This window comes from Pteropus alecto, unplaced genomic scaffold (genome assembly GCF_000325575.1).
Source record: "Pteropus alecto unplaced genomic scaffold, ASM32557v1 scaffold101, whole genome shotgun sequence".
NCBI classification, from domain to species: Eukaryota; Metazoa; Chordata; class Mammalia; order Chiroptera; family Pteropodidae; genus Pteropus; species Pteropus alecto.
In genome coordinates this window covers 10361223-10385316 of record NW_006432945.1, presented here as the reverse complement: position 1 = coordinate 10385316, position 24094 = coordinate 10361223, and the positions used below count along the sequence as shown (strand labels likewise).

Sequence of the window (24094 nt, the reverse complement as noted above, 5' to 3'; positions counted from 1 at the left end):
ACTGATTCCCAAGATCTAAGAACTAGGGAGTGTACACCCAGCCCCAAAGGTGAGGGGGAGCCTCTGCCCCTGCTCCATTCTGACTGGCTCCTACCCTTACTGGTTGCGATAAAGTTTTAGTATCACTCCTGCCTAAAATAAATGTGAAAATGAAAGTGAATGACATTGCAAATGCATATACAAATAGACTAACTATGGGTTAGAAATTTAACTTCCAATTACTAATGCTGCACAACAAATTATTCTAAATCCTGGTGGCTTAAAATAACAGTATTTTGCTCACAAGTCTACAATTTGGGCAGGACCTGGTGGGGCAGCTTGTCTCTGCTCCATTTGATGTTAGCTGCGGTGGCTTAAAGGCTTGTGTGATGGTTAATTTTATGTGCCAACTTGGCTAGGCTACGCTACCCAGATATATGGTCAAATACCAGTCGAGATGTTGCTTTAAAGGTATTTTTTTAGATTAACATTAAATCAGTAGACTTTGAGTAAAGCAGATCACCTGCCATAATGTGGATGGGTCTCATCCCATCAGCTGAAGGCCTTAACAGAAAACAGACTGAGGTCCCATGAAAAAGAAGAAATTCTGTCAACAGACTGCTTTTAGACCCACACTGCAACATCAGCTCTTCCCTGGGTCTCCAGCCTGCTGGCCAACCCTCAGATGTTCGACTTGCCGGCTCGCTCACGTGCGCACACTCTCACTCGCTCGCTCGCTCACTCTCTCTCTCTCTCTCTCACAAGTGAATAAAAATTTCCATTGTTTCACATCTTTGTCAATATGTAGCATTACAAGACCTTTGCCTATCTGGTGGATGTGAGATGATTTTTATTATGGTTTTATTTTGTCGTTCCCTGATTGCTAGTGATGTATAGCATCTTGCCATTTAAAAAAAAAATGGAGTTTTATTTGTTTTTCTTTAAATCACTGAACTTTTCTGGATTGTTGCTCCTAATCTTCAATTTATTTATTTATTCCTTTTATTCAATGTTCCAAAGATGGACCATGTCTCCTTATTGTTTTTTAAATCTCCTTCTTCTCTGTTTCCCCATTTTTGACCATTCCATTCTTGCTTGTGGAATGTTATTGGTGCTTCTCTGATTGGTTTCGTGCTTTCTAACTCTACTGTCACTCTTTGCTGGCTCAAGTTCTCTTAGGATCTCTGCTTCTGGTAAAGGTCATATAATAGCATGCTGAATAGCAAGACTCAGGGGTGTAAGTAATAATAAAAGCAACTTTATTTTGTTCTTCCGCTGGCCATCTAAATCTGTTCTGGGGGGGAAATCCTTCTCTACTGCTAGATAAATCTCAGACTAGTCCTATGACATTTCTGATCAATTTTAGTTAATAGAAGTCTCATATCACATTAGCTGGCAAACATAGTGTTAAATCAGTAATTAAATATCCAGCTCAATATATGAATCAACATTCAAATGCTTTCTGCACGTGGGCTGTCTCCTTCCAGGGAGGGGGCGTGGTCTTTCTTTTCTCTTTTTCTGTCTGGACTATCTCTGTTTCCTCGGGTTTGCTAGCTGCAACTTCTGCCCTGCCCAGGGTGGAAGGCAGGGAGTTGGGGAGGCAGAGAAGAGCTGGAGGGGATGCAAGAACATTCGTACCTGACTGGTGACTGTTGTAAGGTGGCTTTGCTTTTCCCAGGCTCGGTAGATGTTTGAAGCCCAATCTTCCTCTTAGAGTATTTCTCTGGGTTCTCTGGAGGTTTTCCTGCCTGGCCTCTGCATCTACAACTCCCTGGATATGTGCACTGCCCCTCCTTCAGCTGGCCACTCCTGATATCCCCTCATCTGCCCCAGCCACGTACTCTTCATTCTGGGTTCCACTCACCCTGACATGCTACCCCCATAGGAGGATTTCTTCCATTTTAATTTCTTTTTTTTTTTTAAAGGAAAATTCTTATTTTTTGTTTAAAATATTTTTGAATGGTTAGTATATTCACATGGTTCAAAGTTTTTAAAGTACAAAAGAGTCCGATGGGTCAACCTTTCTCTCACTCCTGGCCATCAGTTCCCTTCCACATAGCCAATCAGTGTTAGCAGTCTCTTCTGCATCCCTATAGAGGTACTTTATGTATGTATGAAGAAATATCATATATCTCCTGCCTCTTCTTAAATAGCAGAATACTATTTACATGGGTTCCTACTTCAGGTCCCACATCAGGTCTGGGGACTCACTACTCCCTGACTCCCCTTTTGGAGCAGAAACACTCACTTGGCGAGCGCCCTCCTCTCTTCAGATGAGGAGGCTGCTGTACCTTTTTCAGGCTGGAGTCCAGACTCAGGCTCCCAGAATCTAAAGTCCACATTGAGCTCTCCATGTTGTCTCCTCAAAGCTCCTCTCACTAGCTCGAGGTCAAGAAGATGCTATCTCTGCACCCCACTGCCTGTTCTCTCCAAACAAACTTCCTCTCAAATCTTCTGAATCTACAGTTTCTCAATCCTTTCAGATCAGTGACCAAGGGGAAGGATCGCGTGTGAGGAGCGCAGGAATCACATAACTAGTCTTATATCGCTCCTTTGAAAATGTGCTTCTTGGAGGCCTGTCTCACAACTTACCCTGGTTGCAGCTATCATTCTGTTATAGGACCTCATTCAAAAATTCCAGCCTATCATGTTACAGTCAAATGCGGTTAAAGGCTGCTTTCAGAGGGGTTTCTATTCTCCTTCTGTCAGAGAGACTTCTCTAACATTTCCTTGGCTTGCATACTCATGCACGCACGCTCACACACACACACAAATATTTATATATGTATAAAGATAAGTGACTGTATTTTCTTGTCGAAGAAAGTTCTTATTGATAAATTTTAGTTTTTCCACAATTCTTCACGTCAGAACACCAAATGCTCTAGAAAGGTTCAAGACTAAGCCAAAAGACAGAATGGAGAAAAAGAAACCAACCAGAAAACTCGTCACTAAATTTGGTGTTTGCATAATGTGTTAGAACTGCATAGTTTGTTAGATTCACAAACTGAATGATTGAATTTATTATTGAAAAGATGGTGGACGGGATAACATATCAGATTTGGCATTTAGGCTTGACATTTCAATAGAAATGTCTTTAACCAATCCGGACACATAATTTTACTCAATTCACTTCAAATAGTGAGTGACATCACTGCATTGCCATAGCCGTATCCCTCCATTTCTCAGTTTGTTATGTCTGGAAATCAATGTCAAATTTCACATTTTCAGGAGAGAAAACATGTAGCTATTCACCCCCAATTTAATTAAATTCAACAAACATTCAATTCAATTCAACAAATATTGAGTGCCTAGTATATGCAAGGCATGTATTTCAGTTTATTAAAAAATAGGAAAAATAACCAACATTTTTGAGCACCCACTATGTGCCAAGTACCATGATATTTCCTTTACCTGTGCTGTTTCTTTTAATCCTCACAAAACCCTATGGAGTAGGTACTATTGTAATCTCCACTGTACAAATGTGGAAACTGAGGCACAAAGAGGTTAAGGACCTTGACTGAAGTTATTTGATTTGATCCAGGCCTTTTTGACTCCAGAGTTCATGCTCATAATCTGCTCTGAAGGAGACAAAGTGCTTTCCAGTTTAATGTGTAAATGAAGTGTAAGATAATTGCAGAACTATTAATCGTAGATACAGCCCTAAGGGAGATACACAACATCGTGGAGTTCTGGGGTGGGAGAGCACTGCAAAATGTGAGCAGTCATGGAATTTTTCCTGAGTTTCCACTTAAAGAACGTGGCAGAAATTCTAAACGAGGGCGATACGTGGTTCAGGTTAGGGAACAAAGTTCTAGAGGTAGGAATGAGCGGGCCGTGTCTGAGATCCAGTTTGGCTCAAATTCACATCCAACTAGGGAAGATAGAAACTGTTTGTTTCTATCTTTTATGTGCCAGGTTCTTGTCAGATGTTATTTCTAGACATCCCTGCAAGGTAGATAGATTGGCCTTGATTTACAGACAATGAAATGGAGGGTTTTGAGAGGTCATAGGGTAAATAAGAGATGGAGCCAAGATTTGAACTGAAGTTTCCCTGATACCATATTCCTACCCTTGCTAGTTTTTTGTGCTGCCTTACTTCAGGGAGATAGAAAGCTAGGCTGAGAAAGACCTTGATGACTGTAGTGAGGCATTTTTACTTACCTTGTCAGGCAGAGGAGGATAGGGACAAAACTCAAGCTGAACTATGGGAAGACAACTGCCATCATTTGGGCAGTAGAAATGAGAGCCTGAATTAGAAGAGCAGTGGCAACTGGACAAAAGGGGAGTAAAGTCGTCCCCCTTTATCCACAGCTTTGCTTTTCATGGTTTCAGTTATCTGCAGCCAACCATGATGTGAAAACATTAAATGGAAAATTCCAGAAATAAACAATTCATAAGTTTTAAATTGCACACTGTTCTGGGTAGCATGATGAAATCTCTCATGCCATCCACTCCATCCCGCACTGGATGTGTGAATCATCCTTTTGTTCAACCTATCCACGCCGTATGTGCTCCCTGCCCATTAGTCACTTAGTAGCTGTCTCAGTTATTAGATTGACTGTTGTGGTATCACAGTGCTTGTGTTCAAGTAACCTTTATTTTGTTGTTATAATTGTTCTTTTTTATTACTGTCATTATTAATCTCTTACTGTGCCTAATTTATAAATTAAACTTTATCTTAGGTGTGTATAAATAGGAAAAAAAATAGTATACATAGGGTCTGGTATTATCTACAGTTTGTGGCATCCACTTGAGGGTCTTGGAACATATCTCCTGCAGATAAGGGGGACTACTGTAGATAAAATATATATCAATGGTATTTAGAGACTTAATAATTGATTATGTAGGAGCAAGGCATAGAGGATAGTGTATAATATTTCTAAACTTTCAAGCCTGTCAGTTCTCAGAAGGGTATTCTGCAATGGCCAGTCACAGAAAAACAGGTCAGGAGGAAGAGCTAGCTTCATGTGGAAGCTGGAGGTGCTGGTGACTTCGATATGTATGTGGAGAGTCTAGTCCAAAGTTTGGAGGCAAGATCCAGTTGTACAAAGTAAGTTGAGAGTCAAAGCCATAGCAATCAACAAAGACTATAAAGTGCAGAAAAATCCAATCTTGGTGTCTACTAAGATGTAGATACCTATTTAACATTTATTATGTGCCTAGCACTGTGGAAAGTATTGGGAAGGGTGACAAAACTTTTCTCATTAAGCTTCCAATTTTGTTCCAGAATTAATTACACTCACAAAACTGAGCATATTGTACAAAACTTAATATACTCGAGAGCTAATCTTTAGGGATAAACAATAAGAGTTATGGGATGTTGAAAACGAGAGAGGTTGATGTGTTTGGTGTTTGGGAGGTGAGGGAGAGGGCAAGGGGTCAGCACAAGGTTCAGAGGTGAAAATTGTGCGTAGGCTGATAAGAGGGTAATATTGCTCCCCATGTAGTGACAGGAACTTTTGGTATTTTCTCTTTTGCTCAGGAGGTAGCGTGGAGGTGGAAAAGTTTAAACAGACTTTGGAGTAAGGGAGACCTTGAGTCTTATCTCCGCCACTTACTGATGGTGTAATATTGGGCAAATTACTTAGCTTTTCAGAGCCTATTTCCTTTATTTGAAAAAATGACTATAATACTTAATAAAGTGGTTGTATAAACTCAATAAAATAACGTGAAAAGCATCTATCCCACTAGAAAGGTTGGGGAAAACCTAAATAACTCTTTATTTTGTTTTCTTGCTACCACTTGCATCATTGGGATACCCACGTTTCCTGTTCTTCCCTTCAACACAGTTTCGTGGAGACACAGTACATATTTTACAAAAGTGCAGAATTTTTGTATGTCCACTTACGTCCTATTCAGGCACAGGTACAGGCCCTCCAAAGAGGGGGCAGTTACTGCCTCCTGCTTTTATTGATTGGATCTACTCAGCAAGCACTTATTGAGCACCTGCGATGTCCTAGTTACTGTGCTATTGTGCCCTGTTAGGGTCTAGAGAGATAACAGATACTTAAAAATCCTCAAAATACTTAAAGATGAGAAACGGTCTCTGGATAAATAGCAATTGAACTTCAGACGGTGGAGGAAAGTGATGGGTGGGGAGCTTGTGCGCAGTGAACACCTAGCGGAAGGTGGAACGATTTGCAGAAGAACTGTCATTTAAGCTAAGTCTTGACAGATGATAGAATTCACCATGTAGAGATTGGGACAAGAAGATAAAGATATTAGAAGATATGCTGATCACAGAGAGATTCTCAAAGCACAGTTCTATCAATGCCAACATCTAACGGGAGGATACTCTTTTACTTGCTCTGGAGTCTTAAGCCATTAGACAGAGGGCATTCTGAACAGAACGGTAACCCTTGCGAATAAAACGGCCACAGTGACAGCAGTGGAGAGCTGCAGCAGCCGCAGAGCTTCAATAACTCTGAAAATGACGGGGGTAAAGAAGATTTATTTGGACAATTGGTGAAACATCGTAAACTCTGAGAAGATGCGATTTCTAGACTTCGAATTCATCCTTGTCAACCCCCACTCCAGTTTGTTTTTTTCGGCCGAGGGTGAAATGCGCAGCCAGAAGGCCCAATTAGAGTCAGAGGAAAGAGGGCGGGGGGAGGTCTCCGCTGCGGATCTACTTTGGCTCCTCCCTCCTCCCGAGTCCTGCAAGGTTCAAGCTTTGCCACACTAAATATGGCTCCCTCGAGGTTCCGCTCCTCATTTTATGTCCCTTTCACCTTTCGGCCACACTCTACATGGCCCTAACCGAAGGTTGCATTCCTGTGGAACCGTCTCAGGACAGTTCTCGCGAGATTTGCCTGGGCTCCCCATTGCTCCCGCCCTGCCTCGCGCCGCCGCCACCGCCACTGCTGCCGGCGCCGCTCCTCCTCCGTGTCAGTTGTTGGGCTGTAATGGCGACTGGGCCGCCGCTGCCGAAGTGACTCCCGGGCGGGGGAGCGGGGCCAGACCTGCGCCAGAGGGAACTGCAGAGAGCCGCAGCTCAGGGGCTGGCTTGCTGTGGGGGAGGGGAGGCAGCCTTTCTGCCTCTCCTTCCTTCTCTGCAGACCCGCGGCTCCCGGGAGCCGGTGCGAGGCGGGCACCCGGTGCGTCCCCGGAGCGGGGAGGCCAGGCCGGGCAGCCCTGGGGCCGGTAGGGGCGGCGTCACTGCACCCTCCGCCAGGCCCCGCGGGATGCACCGTGGGAGCCGAGGGCGGAGGCGACACTCTCAGGTGAGCTGCGGGAGGACCTGGCTGGGACCCGCGGGCGCTCGCTTAGCCTCCGCTGCCTCTGTCCGCGGTCCCGGGTCCCCGGTGGCGGCGAGAGAGGCGGGGCGGGGCGCGGGAGGCGCTGGCCCAGCCTGGCATCCCCCTCGGCGAACCTCCCTGGGTACTGAGGCTTTGCGGAGAGGGTCATCTTGAGACCTGGGTTTCAAGTCCCACCGGTGCCTGCCGAAGACGGGCTTTCCTTCCTTACCTGCCAGTGCCTGTCCCCTTCCCCCGCCCCTCTCCTCTTCTGCGAAAGATGTAAGCTACCTCTCACCTTTGGTGTACGAAGTGTCTCTTCATTTGGAGATCCGGCATATTTTGGGAAATTCCGGGGAACTGGCTCCAGTGGCAAGGATGACTAGTTTCTGTTCCTTTTTGCTGGGGATAAACATTCTGAAGTATGGGGAAAACTTTGATCTCCTGCTCGAGTCTAGCAGCTGCTGAATGTAGTCTACCGATTAATTAACAAATGATTTGAGGGAAGGTTTAAAAAGCCCTACAATTTGAAAGTTGTCATTCCCCGCCCCGCCCCCCCCCGCGCTCTCTTTAAATGTAGCCCAACAGGTTAAATAATATTTAGCTAACGTTACAAATATGAGTTGACATTTGGCTGAATTTTTAGTTTTCAGATAAGAATCTGCACATAGGTATAGATTTTAATGTGGCTTTAGTGTAATAGGAAAATCCTTCGTATAGGAGAGAGCAGGTTGTCAGGAATGGTGGGTGATCAGTATCCATGTACTCCGCCTGATTTGTTTTGATGGCGATCCTTGTTTTGAATTTGGAAAAGTCGTTAATGGTTATGTTGCCATGTTAACGATACCTCCTCCTGCCCTGTATTTTAAGGGTTTTAAAGGAAAGACTATCTTAGGCCTAGTAGCAATCTGAAAAAGGTTCGTAGAAGCAATGATAACCCACTGAAAGCTGCTCTCCTAGAAAAAAAAAAAAAGTCTTAGTTTAAAATATTGTTTTTAAATAAGGCAGTATGCTGCTGGTAGCTTGTAACTTTGGAGAGTTGGTTGTGAGACCTATGGTAGAAGTTGCTTCAAACCCATGGGCGGGTGTGTGTGTAATAATTTGTTTTGGTGTGCTAAATTGAAAAAATAAATTTGAAACAATTTACCCTTATAGCATTGAATTTAAGATAAATCTGAACCATTGAACCCCTATAGCATTGAATTTAAGATACTTAAATCAGAAAATAAACATCAATCTAGAATACATTGTATGTGTGGATAAATACATGTGTATCCCATTCTTTTCATAGTCAGTAGTGGGGCTGTAATGATAGTGAATTATAATATGTAAACAGCTTAGTAGTATGTGAAAGAAGTTCTCTGATTCTCTGAGATTACTTAGTGTGTATGTTATGTAAGAGGATTAATACTTGAACAACCAACCTCCTGTGGGGTAATTAATTTATGAATTAGGAAGTTTTGGAATTTTTTTAATGCTTCTGATTGACAGTCTTTTGCCCATTTTATAACACTTCTACCATATCATGGACAGAAGAAAGGAGATGAAGTCCCTAATCTAACCAATTTTATTATTTATTAAATTGCTCTGAGTTATAGTGGAAGCAAAAATGAAGCCACTGTGTAAAATAACTGACATCATTTTTTGGTGTGCTTCCACATACATTATTTAGTCTTCATAGCAATTTTGTGAAGTAGGTTTGGCACATATCATCCTTATTTTTCAGTTGTGGAAAGTGACACACAAGGAAGTTCATATATTTATGTGAATGCTGCTCATATTTCTGCAGACGATTGAGAATAGTTTTCATTTATTTTTTTATTGAGCTATAATTGACATTAGTTTCAATTAGTTTCAATAAGTTCAATTAACATTCTAGAGCTAGTTTTATTTTAAGTTAATATAGATGCTTCTGGCATTTATTTTAAAATAAAATTTTTAATTTTGTTCATTTTGACATACCACTTGCTCCTTATGCCGATGATTGTCAGTTCTTTAAAAATATTAGTATTTTTATAGTAATTGTTAATAAGTCATAAATTATGATAATGGATTGTTTTACTTCTACATGTACTTTTTTGTTTGAACAGTGTTTCTAAGAAATTGTAATTAATTTGTTTTCTCTCATTCTGTTTGGGTACTCATAGTTCTGTCATCTTTGGTACTTCAAATAATTTACACTCTTATACTCTACATAAAAGAAATATTTAAGCCACATGTTCAGTAGCATAACTACTTGGTGATTTTATGGTGGAAACAAGTGATGACTTAAAAAGTTAACTGGCCATCCACACTTGTGATTGCTATTTTTGCAGTGTGGGGCAAGTCGTGAAGTAATTTTCTTTTTTTTTTTTTTTTAGGATTTAAATGGCTTTGGCCATTAGGAGATCTTTAAGTTGGCTCCTCTGTCCCTTTGACATGGCACCATCATTGTGTGTTTCTTTTTCTTTTTTTTTTTTTTTTTAGGATTTAAATGGCTTTATTAAGAGATCATGAATTGGGCAGCATCCCATCTAGCAACTAGAAGGGTGCTCCCAAAATCACTTCCTTTATCGACTTCCCCCGCCCCCACGTCAGACAATTTCTGGTATCACAAATAGTCCAAATAAACTGAAAAATTGAACGATTGAATATTTTTTTCTGCACCAATATTTTTTGTTTGTTGTTATCACAAGTGTAACTTTACATATAATAGTGGTTATTTCAGGAGATTATTTGCCTTTCTCAAACAGTTCGTAAGTTCCATGATGTTAGAGATCCTCTTAACTATCATGCACCTACTGCCTAGCACATAGTAAAATAGTCAATAAGTATTGGTTGACTAAATTGACTATAAAGAGTGGTTTTGGCATAATATTTAATAGCCAAAAACATTAGTGTATGGTTCCTAGGCACTCCCCAACTCTTCGTAGGAATATATTCCAGAGGTATATTCAAGTTTGCTAGGTAGAAGGGGAATGACAGTTTGAGATTAAAAAGCCACCAAGAAGCCACAGGTGGATCTTGAAAACTTTATGACTTAATGATTTGCTTAGCAATAGTTCTGGCAATAGTTACTGTAATTTAAAGAAAATAGATGCTTTTAAGACCCTGACCTGTTATACTAGTACTATAATTATAGGCTTGTAATAACTTTAAGTCACTTCTTAATTACAGCATTGGGAGTTTTAAATCTTAAAGGCCAGCTAATCCAATTCCCACATTTTATATGTAAGTAAACAGAGTCTCATGTAAGGGAAATAAATATCTTACTCATGGTTGGTTTCATAACAGGATGAAGAATCCACTATATAGCTACTAAGTCTACATTTGTTTAATGTGTCAGATAATTATCAAATCAGAAGATAATTGTGAACAATCTGTTCTATATCAATGTTAATTAAAAACTCAAAACAGGCCCCTCTTTATGGATCAAAAATATTTGCTAACTTAAAAAGGAATCTCAACCCTCTCTGTTGTTGGGACTGTAAATTGGTACAACTAGAACAATGTTCTGGAAGGACATTTAGTATTGCCTATCAAAATTAAAATTTAAAGTGCACTTTTTTTTGATAGTCATTTCATTTCTAGGAGTTGATCTCAGAAATTTTAATGTAAGAGCACAAGGACAAATCTATAAGGATTAGCATCATTACAAATAAATGTCATTAACATTTACAAATAACAAGAAAGTGTCTTAAATGTCTACTGGTGGAAGAATAGTTAAAATTAATAGTATATTTGTGCTATGAGGTGCGCTTGTTAACAGGTTGAGGGATATTTATATTTACTTCCGAGAAGCGGGTGAGTATATTGTTGAACGCAGGGACCATGCAGCAGACTTTTGGGGTTCAGATCCTCCTGCATCATTTATTAGCTGTGACTATTAGCAAGTTACTTAAACTCATAAAATGGATATAATTATAGTTCTTTCCCACAGGGCTGTTGTGACAATTAAATGAGTTAATATTTAAACTTTAAGTAAGCATAGTAAGCACCACGTCAAGTGTTTGCATGTACTATTATGTACGGACATGGAAGAATGTTCATTATATAATATTGAGTGAAAAAAGTTGTACTACACTGTGGAATATGATTCAGTTTTCTAAAAACAAACACATAGGCAAAGAATTGTAGTTTGATTTTCTTTTGATTTGTATGCATAGGAAAGGGTCTGTAAGGATAGATATTAAACTATTTTTATTAGATGTATTTTCCTTGGGGGAGTGGATGACTTTCTTTTTTTTACTTTAGACACTTTGTATTGTTTATCTTAAGTACCACTTTTATAATTTTTGAAACCTTTTTTCTAAAAAAATTGGAGCAGAATTTTTCTTCTATTATACAATCATATAAATATATTTTCAAATATAGTTTTTCAGAGATCTGCAGATTTCATCAACAGAATATTATGTGATTAAATTCTATTTCAAAACCTGTTGCTGTAAAGTTAAAATTAATCTCTGAAAATCTCTTATTTATTTTTCTACTAGCTTTGTGACAAATCTTATTTCTTAACTGATAAAGTAAGCACATAGGCCAGATCAGTATTTTTTAAACCTAAGATTCCCAAAACGTGCCCCAAGTTAGCTTGGAGCACCAAAGTGAACTCACATGAGCACGGTGGGAATTTAAGTTTTCGAAGGAAATAGTAATATTCGACAACTGTGGGGTATCTGTGGTATATATGACATCTGTGGGACACTGCTCAAACTGGTACCAAATACTACATAGTTTCTTCTGGATTTCCTGGATTACAAGTTTAACTTGGTTGAGGTTTGTGTTTAATATGTGAAGAGAGGCGAAGCTGAATTCTCAGATCATTTGTATTTGTATGTTATACTGTATTATGGGAGTGTTGGTCATTGTTTACCTAGAACAATGTGATAGGTCTGGCTTAGAGCTGGAATGTTTTCCATTTTTCCTAGCCTGGACCCTACTAAATTTGTCCATTTTATATTGAGACTACTTGGTACGACTGTTGCCCGTTTGTCTTTTCTCAATCTTTCAGGCAGATATGGTTGTTTCGTAGGGTCTGATAGAGATGAGAGAACTGAAACGTAGCAAAGGTATGGAAAATATTCTCTGTGAGAGCCAGAATGAAGTCATTTCTTTCATCTTTTATTCCTAGTGCCTGGCCCTCGAAGGAGCCCAATAAATACTTGAGCTCAATGAGTCTATGTGACTGTCATAAATGTGAAAGGAAAATTTGCTGCTAGAAGATAATTGAAAAATTGTCTGTTTCAAAATGTCATATCTTATTTGTGTATATTCCACAGGTATAGATCAGCATTTCTCAAACTTTTTTTAGTGTCAAGACCACTTTACACTCTTTGAGTTATTAAAAATTCAAAGAGCTTTTGTTTAGGTGGGCTATATGTTTTGTTATTGACTGTATTAGAAATTTTAAACATTTATTAATTTATTTAAAATAACAGTAAACACTTTACATATTAACAAATAACCTTTTTTAATGAAAAATAACTACATTTTTTTCCCCAAACCTAAAAATATTTAGTGAAAAGAGTGACATTGTTTGATATTTTTCAAATCTTAAATGTCTGGCTTAATAGAAGACATCTGGGTTCTCAAATCTGCTTCTGTATTCAGTCTGCTGTGATATTATATGTTACGTAGCCTTTGAGACACTCCAACTATACACACTCAGAATGAGAGTGAGAAAGACAAATAATACCTTAATATTATTATGGAAATAGTTTTGACTTCAAAGATACCCCTGTTCCCTGAAAAGTTCTCATAGACCCTTAGAGATCCCTGTACCACACTGAAAACTGGTGGTATAGGTTATAAAGTCAGAGTAGAAAAGGATCTTTGAGGCCACATAGTATAATCACATCTTGTAGATTATTCTGGTTTGTGCAGCTGGACTGAGATAGGGAAAACATCATTTGCTTTTTGGGAATAATCATTAGTTGGCTTTTGGAGATGTTGAGTTTGATATGCCTTTGAGATTTTGGAATAAGCAGTTTGATGTGTGGCTTAGGATACAGAGATAAGCTCTAGACTGGAGTTTTGTCAGTCATTGGCATATGGGTAGTATTTGAAGCCTTGAACATGGGTGAAGTCACCCAAGCAGAAGAGTATAGGGTTAGAAAAGAGCCCAGGGTCAAAGTCCCTTCAACCTTAAGATTTAAAGAGAAAAACTAGCTAACAAAGGAGAAGAAAAGGGAACTAGAAAGGAGGTGGAAAATCAGAGAAGTGTAATGTATGGTAGCCAAGGGAGAGAGTGTTTCAAGAGAGTGGTCAGCTGTGCTGAATGCTGCCAAGAGGTCGTGCAGGTTGAGGACTTTTTATTTGAAAATGCCCATTAGATTTGGAGATGAAGGTCTTTGGTAATTTTAGTGAGAGCTGGCAGAGAGATGGTAGTGGTAGAGAAATGGTGGTGGCAACCACATTGGAATTGCTTGAAGAGTGATTAAAAAGTAATCTATTAAGTGGAGACCGTATTCAACTTTTTTTCAGAAGTTTGTGAAGGAAAAAGAGAGCAGTAGTGGAGGAGGGTGCTAGGTCGAGGGACGTTTTTGTTTGTTTCGAGTAAGAAGACTTGATTAAGTAGAAATGATGATAGAAGAATCTTGGAGAAGGCAGGAGGCAAGAGACACACGAGAGAGAACATAATTCATGGTTGAAGTTTATTGAGAGAACATGGAGGTGGGGAGGTCTAGAAACAAGTGAAGTATTCTTATGGCCCCTTTCCTCTAGAAGTTATTTTTTCTTTTCTTTTCCCATTCTCCCTATTTAAGAACTTTCAGCCTGCATGATAAGAGGCGGGGTTAAATGGTAATTCTTTTTCAGTTTTTTGGCTATTAGTTTTCTGTGCTTATGAAGTGAGTATTTTGATGATAACTTGAAGTATGGACTCCTCGTTGGCTTTAGGCTAAGTTTGCTATTAGCAGTCAGAGCATTTATTTAACGCTGCATCCTTATTTGATTTATAGGCCCTTCTGCTTTTTTATTTATATCACTTTAACCAGATTCTTTTTATATCATTTATTACAGTTTTACTGAAATTGTGTTTCCATTTTCTTAAGGCAAGTTAGAGTCATCCTTAGGTAACTTTGGAAGTTGTTGTTTTAAGCTTTCATTTGTATTTTATATGATGCAAATAGAACCATGTCAAATATAGTTTCTTTTGTAGTCCTTATGATATTTGTTTTTAGTTGTTGTGATATTTAACTTTAATCTGAACTAAGCAGTATTGTTCATTTATGCTTTAACTTTTGCATGAAACAACTTGTTCCTCTACAAAATGCCAGTAAAACTCGCTGTAAAATGGATAGTAGAATAAAATTCTTGAGTCACTTAAATGATTAATAAAAGTATTTTTAAGTTTCTGAAATTTAAGAAGCTTGCAGTATAGTAAGGCGACAGTGTAATGGAGTGATACAGATTCTGCATTATTGGTTTCTGAGAGCGATCAGTAAGAGAGGAGTAACCAACACTTGATCCTTTAAACACACAAATACAATCATGTCAAAGATTCTGCATGATCTCGTTTCTTTCCTTCTCCAGCTTTCTCTCTCATCATTTTCCCTCTCCAACACATTTATATTGAGAGTCATTATATGAATGACCATTGGAGGCTTTCAGAGGGTTGAGAGAGAGAGATTGAGATCTGTCACTTTCCAGTTCTGTCACGTATTAGCCGAATGACCTTGGACTAGTTCTGTAGTCTGTCTGATACTGTTTTCTTTGTCAGTAAAATGGATATATGGATGGTTGCCTCATGGGTTGTGATGGGGATTAGAAATAATATACAGAAAACCATACAGCCCTTGGCCCACATAGAAGGAACACAGAAAATGAGAGCTATGATTATTAAGTGCCCTCATGGTCACTTCCATATTGTTAGAGGTCTGTAATTTTGGCTTCTGGTTTAAAGGGCTTGCTGTTGTCAAGTGTTCTGGAGCTTTGGGAAAGAGATGTTCTCAGGTGATTGGGGAATAGGATTAGTTTTCACCACTGATGCTTGTCTTTATGGAATCAACAATGTTTTTAGAAGTGTCAGGCTTCAGAGAATAGAATTGAGGATAATGTCTAGAGCTGTAGTTCTCAAAGCTGCGGCGTATTGGGAAACCTATAGATCTGTTAAAATATTGGTGTTGGGCCTCTTTTCAGACCCAACAGAATCTTTTGGGGGTGGAGCCTCAGCATCTTTTGGGGGTGGAGCCTCAGCATCCCTGTTTTTATCATGTTATCCAGGTGTGTCTCCTCCTAGAGCTGCTTGAGAAAGGCTCAGGAGACAGTTCTGCAGCCGCTTGGAGGAAGGTATTGTGTGGCTGCTCTGAAATTCACTTGCAGTGGGAATGACTGGAAATGTATGTATGGGTTATTTGGGAGAGGGTTATCATTATAGGTTTAAAAACTAGCTACAGAGCTTGAGTGGGAGAGATAATGATTTTAAAGTATTGTATGTAAAAAATTAAACTAGAGGATGTTTTCTATGTTCCTATTTGCCATAGATTAAACAATTAGCAGATATGATGACTTTATGACTAAAGGAGCATTTTGACATATTATACTGGCATCTGAAGACTTCTCTTTTGTGCACTAACCTTAATACCAGTTCACATCATATACTCAAATTTTAAAAAAAGCCAAGCACATTATATTACGTTTCAATAAATGTATATTCACTTATATGTATGTGTGTGTGTGTGTGTGTGTGTGTGTATGTATATGTATATGTATATGTATATATTCTATATCATTCAGTGTGGTAAAAGTCTTTTTGAGTTTTAAAAGAAATTTTTAAAAATTAATTTTTTAAATTGAAGAAATGATTTCAAATTTTTCCCCCATCTACCTCTCCCTTCCCTCCTCCCTGCTCTGGTAGAGAGAAATTTTTTATATTGTAGTTTTATTCATAGAGATAATACCATTTTTTAATATTTAGAAAAGTTAATCAAATATGTATGGTATAAATATGAATATTAGATATAAAAATAGGGAAATTAAAAGTGAGAAAGGAAAGAGAGGAAGTCAGATAAGAGAATATTAAAAGCAGGAGAGTGAGAGGGAAAAATATAGAAGAGAATATGCCAGATTTGTTTATTAGGGAATAGATATAAATGTTTCCCTAATTTAAAAAAATTTTTCTTAAGTGAGAAAGAACCAGAGATGATAATTGAGGAAAAAAAAAATATTAGGCACTCCTTCTCTCCCTTTCAGCTCACTTTTACCTGTAGGATTTTAGGAGAAGGAACAGTTATGGTATGGGGTTTTAGAGGGAATGCATTAACTTTCCTGATAGGATTAATCAAATAAAAGCTAGGACAGAGTGCTTATATTTCTCTTTCCAATTATTTCAATTTCTGTGTTAGGATTCTGGCTGCTTGCTGTCATTAGATACTTGTACATCTTGGAATCTTTGCTGCCGGGTTGCAGTATAGGTCAGGTAGAGTTCAAGGCTGTTGAGGATGGGCACCCAGCAGCATCACATACTTCCAGAATCAGGGAACTTGATTGCTAACAGACACCAGATTCTTAACAAGGTAGATGTGTTTGCCAAGTTGTAGCTGGTAGTTAGCTGTAGTACCCCTCTAGTAATTCCCACTAAGTATCTATTCAGCTGGGGCCACACCGTTCCTCTGTAAGAAACACTAAGATTTTTTTGTGAGGTTGAAGCCCTGGGTCTAGTAGTTAATATTTGCTCTAGATGAGTAGCAGGAAGAAATGTCTTCTTCCCTTTCTGAGTAGCTTTTGCTGTTCAGTGAATCTGGATGGCACTCTTTTATTGCTCTGGTTTAACTGCTGATTACCTTGTTCATGTCCAGAGGGTGAATAAATGAACCTCCAGTACAGTTTATACATAATTCTTGTGCTGTTTTTTTGGTCTAATCACAATAAGGCTTTTACTTGGTTATAGCCAGAGCAAGAGCATTATCTTTTGCTCCAGTTTTCTGATTCATTGCACATTAATGGTATGTGCTTTTATTAAATGACTCCCATTGTTTCCATGGCATCATATATTCAGTTTATTATATGGCCACCTGTAGCCCTTTTTCCCTGTTCTCATCAGCAAGGGCAATTATGCTTTTTGTGTGTGCTCTTTGTAGTTTATTTTACTATATATTCTTATAGGCTACTTGCAAATTAGTGTATGAATTCCATTCTCCTGTTTTCCGTTTCTTTTTTTTCCTGGCTTACTGGCCTAGTTATGTATGTTAATTGTGTTTCTCTTTCTTTTTTATGAGTAGTTTCCTAACCTAGCTTTTTAACCACTTCTACTTTTGTGATCATGTTTCTTGTCACTTTTATTGATTTACCCCAGTCTTATCCTTAGTCATCCTTTCACTGGCAGCTCTGCCTTTGATTCCTCTTTATTCTTTGCTGTTTAAATCAAGATCATAACAGCTTCCAACACTGCCATTTGTTTGTGTTCACTGAAGGGCTCTGCTGATATGAAGATGAATCAGAAGATATAGTCCTTAAGGATAACTTTGTGGGGAGACTGATACGTATATGCTCATCACATTATCTATTGTTTATATGTGTCTCTTCCATTAGCTTATAAGCATTAAGTGTTCAACTAATGTTCATCAAATCAGTGAATGATGTGTATGTGTGTTTAATGAATGATAAGGGCTATAAAAAGTGAACAGAGTGCTATGAGAAACAGGTGAAATAGCAATTTTGTTAAAGTAGCAGTCCCCAACCTTTTTGGCACTGGAGACAATAATCTAATGCCTGATGATCTGAGGTGGAGCTGAGGTGCTGATGCCAGCGTTGGGAGCAGCTGCAAATACAGATGAAACTTCACTTGCCCACCGCTCATCTCCTGCTGTGTGGCCCAGTTCCTAACAGGTCACGGACCGGTACTGGTCCACGCCAGAGGGTTGGGAACCCTTGTGTTAAAGGATAGTCTGGAAGGGATTTATAGGCAATGACATTAGAGTTTGGCTTTGAAGGTATTACTGCCAGAGAAAATTTAGGAAAAGAAGTTATGGAGATAATGAGTATGTCTGGACATTCGGAGAATGCACTCTAGGTGTGGCTATTTGACAGTGCAGTTAGCAAGGGCTGGGCTGCAAAGTAATGTTGTGGCGCTTCCAAGCCCATTATGCTAAGGAATTTGGAACTTTATCCCATAGGTGATAGTTGTTGAAGAGTTATAAAAGCAGAGTTGTTAGGCTGTTTCAGAAAGATAACTTTGGTTGCAATATGGAGAATAGATCAGGAGCAGAATAATTTAGGAATCTTTTTACCATAATTTAGGCTCAAGATGATGCTCTGTACAGAGGCAAGGGGAAGAGAAAAATTAGAGAAATATCTTAATTTTTTTCAACAGCTTTATGGAGCATATTTTATATAGTGTAGCAGAGAAACATTTTAAAGATAGTATGTCTACCTCTCTTAAATATTGCAGATTAAATAGGCAAAAGAATACACAGATGTTCAATTAATTAATAAATCCAAAATTCCCATATGCTATAAAGTTGTGTTGTATATAAAACATTTAACTGGGAGGTAGTTTAATTGTTGCCCAAAAAATTATCTTGAATAAGTTTAATATTTGATATGGTAAACACTTTAAAGTGACTAGAAAAGACATTTTGCAAATTAAAAATTATACTTTAAAGATAGTAAGAGTTTAGATTCTCTTCTTTCTTTAAAGAGATTTTTTTCATTGTACCTTTCCCTCAATCCTTTTTTCTCTTTTATAGGAAATGGTGATGTTTTATTATATATATATTCTTATGCAAAGAATATATATTTAAGACCTACTTAAATATTAGAATATCAGGAACTCTTAAGAGGGTATAAAGATAACTTTTAGAGATGACAGAATCCTTTTCTGACTTAGTGGAAGGCAAGATGAATCAGAGCATTTTCTTTACAAACATTATAACAACATTGTAACTGATGTTCAGGGGATGCTGATATGTGATTGCAGGTAAATTGGCAGGATGAGGAGCAGCAAATCAAAAGAGGTGCCTTTACCAAGTCCAAGGAGCTCTCAAAGCAAGGATGCTGTGCAAGGTATGATTTGTTTTTTTAAAAACTGAACTCAATCCCTTGTTTGAGTCATATGTATAAAATTTAGGGCTAACCAATAAATGAAAATTACACATAAGCTTTGATTTATAAAAAGTGGCTAAATTAAAAAATTCAGTTTTGTTTTCAAAGGCATGCTATGGTAAACTTTTGTAAAGTAAAAAATTATTTTTAAAAAAGGATCAGTATATGTAAAATTAGTTTTACACAATTAGAAATTCTGACTTCACATCAATAAATGGTATAATATAGCTTTTAATACAGTTATAGACCAATAGTGCACAGATAACAAAAGTAATTTTTTAGATGATGTGTTGGGAGTAACTTTAATTTAGATTATGATATTTTTTGAGGGACACTGACAAACTGGAGTACATCTGGAGGAAGATTATTGGGTTTGTGAGGGATCTGGAAATCATGTCACATGAGGAGCATTTTGAGGAAATAAAAATATTTATCCTAGAGAAGGATGACTCAGGAAATATTGTGGCCTTATACTATGATTTGAAGGTCTATTAATCTGAAAGAATAAATAGATTATACCTTTGTTTCTACTGATATTCTAAGTCTGGAGTAGTTTTCTAATCTTTACACATCAGAATGTGAAATGCAATACAATACAATACAAAATTTTGTATTGGTTCAGTTCTTTTGGGGTAAATTGTTGGAGATATCTAATGGTGATATGGGTGGGAGTTAGTCCAACTGTCCTATGGACTGATGGGACCTGTGTCGAACTAAACCATGTGTTGAGAGAAGAACCATGTTTTGACTCACTATATGATACAACACTTGCTGAGGAATAGTTCTGCCTAATAAAGTGATTCTCGCTTTTGAGTGCATTTGGGAGCTTATTAAAAATGCAGGTTCTGAGGTCCATTTCAGAGATTCTGATTCAGTGAATATCAATGTTCCCCAGCAGATATAACCACATCGTGGGATGCACTTTCTCAGACCAAGGCTGCTGTAAGTAGTTATGGCTTTCATTTTTTCTGGTTTAAAATTGATTTTTTGTTATGATTGAATGCAGTTTTTTCTATAGTGCTTTTTTGGAGGAAAAATAAAGTTAAATATTTTGGTAGTAGTTATGTACCATATATTACAAAATGAATGTTAATGACAACTATTAAACAGTAAAAGAATAATCCAGATACTACTTTAGATATCAGGAACATTAACACTATGACGTATAAAGTATTCAAATAATTTTTATTCTTCTTTAATAAATTTGCTCATTTGGTATGTTGAAATGAAGATTTAAAACAATGAATTTGGAAAGGCGAGTCTGTGTCTATGTAGAAGGCTCAGAGTCAGAGGAAATGAAAGGAACAGCTACCTCTTGAATGGATTGTGAGTTACCTCTTTTTTGTGGTAATAATAGACAGTTTTCTTGTAGCCCTACTGAAGAAGGATGACTAGGTAACCTGTTGTCTTCTGTCCAGTCTTGTCTAGAGTTTGGGAATCCACATTTGGCAAGCGTTGAGTAGTCCCTTCAAAATGAGGAAGACCCCTTCCCTTTTCTTCTCTTTTTTTGATTTGCTCTCTGAGCACATTACTCTTCTAATATGTTCTTTGTTTTCTTTTGTATCACCTACCTGAATTTGAATCACCTATTTTTTTACTTTTTGGATATGGCATTTTCTGTTCCCTAATCTTTTGAACTGATTTGAAAACTAATCTGGAAAAGGTACTAGAACCTAGATTTGGTCATACTGCAGGGTCCAATTTTGGTCCCATAAATACAGCAATATGTATTCTCTCTCTTCTACGTAAGCATTATAACATCTATTATGTAGGAATAGTTTCTATCCCCTAATCTGATTTAGAGCTGAACTATTAGTTTTTCAAAATTATTATTTTTTTAAAAGAATTTTTAAGGATGATAAGGGGCTCATGATGTAAATGGGAGGAAGCCTGATACAGAACCATTGATATTATAGGGTTATTTCAATTTTGTGAGTCCATTGCACTGCAAAAATTTGAAAGATAACTCAGAATTTTATACAGAGTTTTTATCTCTCCATGGTGGAATTTTGATGATCTTAATTTCACTTTTTTGGTACCTTTTCTGTTTTCTCCAAGTTTTCTCTTGTAAGCATGTCATACTCTACTATTTAGGGAAATTGCTTTTTAAAATCATTGAGAACATTGATAGTCATGCCAGAAGTTAACTTATATTGTTAAATGTATGGAAGCCTGAATTCTGTCTTGTAAATTTTGTCCTTATTGTGAAACTTATTTTAGAGACATAAGATTATAAAATGTGGCTGTTCGAATAGTCCTACATTTTAGTCCAGCCTAATTCCTGATTTTTGCATGTAAAATGTGCAAGATATGTGCATAACAATATGCAGAATATAATGTCAGATAATGTACTGCTTTAAAAAAAAACCTCACTTAAAAAATTAGATCAACAAGACAAATAGAAACTCTTTGATATTCTTCATAATCTTTTTTATTTGCTTGTCAAATTTGGGCAGCATTGTGTCTGTTGTAAGTATAGCTAAAGTAGTAAATAATGAAACTAATATTTTTTTTGTTCATTAAAACATTCCTGAGTTTTTTCCACTTTTGGGAAAGGTATTGGACAATACAGTTTTAAATAACTATGTGAATCGATGGTAGCTGGTTTATTTACAGGATTAACCTATTTGTTGTAATGGTGTTTAACTTTAGCTGAGACACATTGAAAACAAATTAGAAGTAGCCCCTACAAGTACAGCTGTTTGTGATTCTGTCATGGATACCAAGAAATCTGCAAGTGCTACTCGAAAAATAAGTAGAAAAGGTATGTATGAAGTTATTTCTAAAGATATTAATATGTGAAATATAAATTTTTGAAGTTAACTTTGTTTCAATTTAATTTCTTCTTATGGTCCCGTGTACAAGAGAATAACTCTTGTCAGAGACTCTGCGTCATCAGCATTTAGGTTTTTTTCTTTAGTACTATTCAGTGACTGTAGGTGACGTTTCCCCATATTTTGATCAGGGACTTCAGCACCACTGCATCAGCTTTGACAATGAGTTTTCATTTGTTTCCAGTGATGAGAATTTGATCTTGAGCCTTTGGGGGTTATATGTGCCTTTTTTTAAATTCGCAGGTGCAGTAGTATGTCACTTTGAAATTTAGTCGGCTTAATTAGATTTATATTTTTGGGGGGGTTTAAAATCATAAATGGAATATCTGTCTTATAGATGCTATTATAAATTGACACAATGCAAATATTTTCTTTGGTTACCTTTCATATATTTAATTCTGTGTTTTCTTGTTAGTGGGCCATAACCTGCAGGTTAGACCTTTCTACCAAAACTGATTTTTTTTTTAACCTGTGAGTCTGTTGGGTTTTATCTAATACTTCTTTTTTTGAATGAGAGCCTTTGGCAAAAAAATTTTATGTTGAATTTTATTTTGCATTATTTGCTCAGAATACAATCTTTCTCTATAGATGGAGTTACTATAGTAAAACCAGAATATGTTTCATCTACTTATATAATATCTAACTAGAGATGCCAGAAATAATAGATACTTAAGTTATTAGAGACTAGGCAAATTCAGAGGCAGTTGTATTTTATATTATATGTTCTCACAGATTTCCCTTTCCTTCAGATGGTAGATACCTGGATGATTCTTTGCTCAATGCTCCAACCTCCAAATCTTCTAAATCACGAAAAGAGAAATCTCGTAGTCCTCTCAGAGCTACCACCCTGGAGAGTAATGTAAAGAAAAATAATCATGTGGAATTTCGTGAACCTTTGGCTTCTTACAGGTTAGTTTTTTTGTTTTTAAGTTATCAAACAGGGCTACCCGTGATTTTTACAGTAGGATTATAGTTTATTTTCTGAGTTTTTTATTTTCTGGCTCTAGTATTATTACCTTTTTCATTAAAAAAAAAAAAAAGCAAAAAAAGTTTATATATATGAAATACTAACTTTCTACTCTTTTAGATTAAATATTTGGGGGGAAGAAGTAATAAATATTTGCTCCAGCACTACCACCATCGTAAATATGTTTCCTACAGAAAAATAGTGTGTGTTCTACATATTGAACTTTGTATGGCTTAATTTTCTTCTTCTCCTCCTTCTCTTTCCTCTTCCTCTTCTTCCCTTCCTCTTCTTTTTCTCCTCCTCCTCCTCTTCCATTAACCAGTTACCTAAAATTTCTTTCTTCTAGAGAATGTGAGTTGGTTTATTGTTTTAACTTTTTGCCAGTGGCTCTTTTCAGCAACTTAGTCAGATATGTTCAAGCTCGATGTCTGAATTTTGTTAGTATGGATAATATAAATTGCTTTGTGTTTTTGTTAGCTAATAATTTAGGATATTCAACAAAATTATCAAATTTTGTATTTTTTGAGGGACATTTTACTAATGATATAAATGTGTTTGTGCTCTTAGTATAGCAAATATTAATAAGTAATAAACACTGGACCTCATATTTCTTTCATTTATAAACATTATTAGTATTTTAAAGTGTTAATCGATAAATCAAGGAGTTTCATGATGGTGCTTGATAGTACTGGGTGTATGTACTCATTAATTTGAGAGAAATAATTTGGGAGATGGAAGTGGATTATAACTTCTGTTTTCAATGTGTTCAGTTTGATGCAATTTTGAAATATCTAAGTGAAAATATTGAGTAGGCATTTGAAAATTTGAGTAGGAATGTATACGGAAAGGTCAGGGCTAGGAATACAAATTTGAGCTTTGTCACTAGTGTTGAAGTGATAAAAACGGTGAAAAAATATAGAGAGAAGGCCAGACATTTAACCTGGGTAAAAGTACATAGGTTAGAAAGAAGAGAAAGGAAAAATTTGAAAAATAATCAGAGTTCAGCATCTTTAACTCTAAAAATGTAAAGCAAATTGCCTAGAAACATAATCACTATT

At 37.1% G+C, this 24094-nt stretch overlaps 1 protein-coding gene across 5 annotated transcripts in view; it reads left to right on the top strand.

The window, feature by feature from the left end:
- Positions 1-6803: 6803 nt before the first annotated feature.
- Positions 6804-24094, top strand: part of CEP350 (centrosomal protein 350) — a 112041-nt gene continuing 94750 nt past the window's right edge. For 3 of the 5 annotated variants that reach the window (XM_025044027.1, XM_015586219.2, XM_015586218.2), the window contains exons 1-5: positions 6804-7202; positions 19111-19196; positions 20131-20177; positions 21888-21999; positions 22819-22978. In XM_025044027.1, coding sequence (XP_024899795.1) covers positions 19124-19196; positions 20131-20177; positions 21888-21999; positions 22819-22978 — 392 coding nt within the window. In that variant the 5' untranslated portion in view covers positions 6804-7202; positions 19111-19123. Of the gene's footprint in view, positions 7203-15459; positions 15533-19110; positions 19197-20130; positions 20178-21887; positions 22000-22818; positions 22979-24094 lie in introns of those variants that run through there. The other 2 variants (XM_006907773.3, XM_025044026.1) reach the window with 2 other exon arrangements.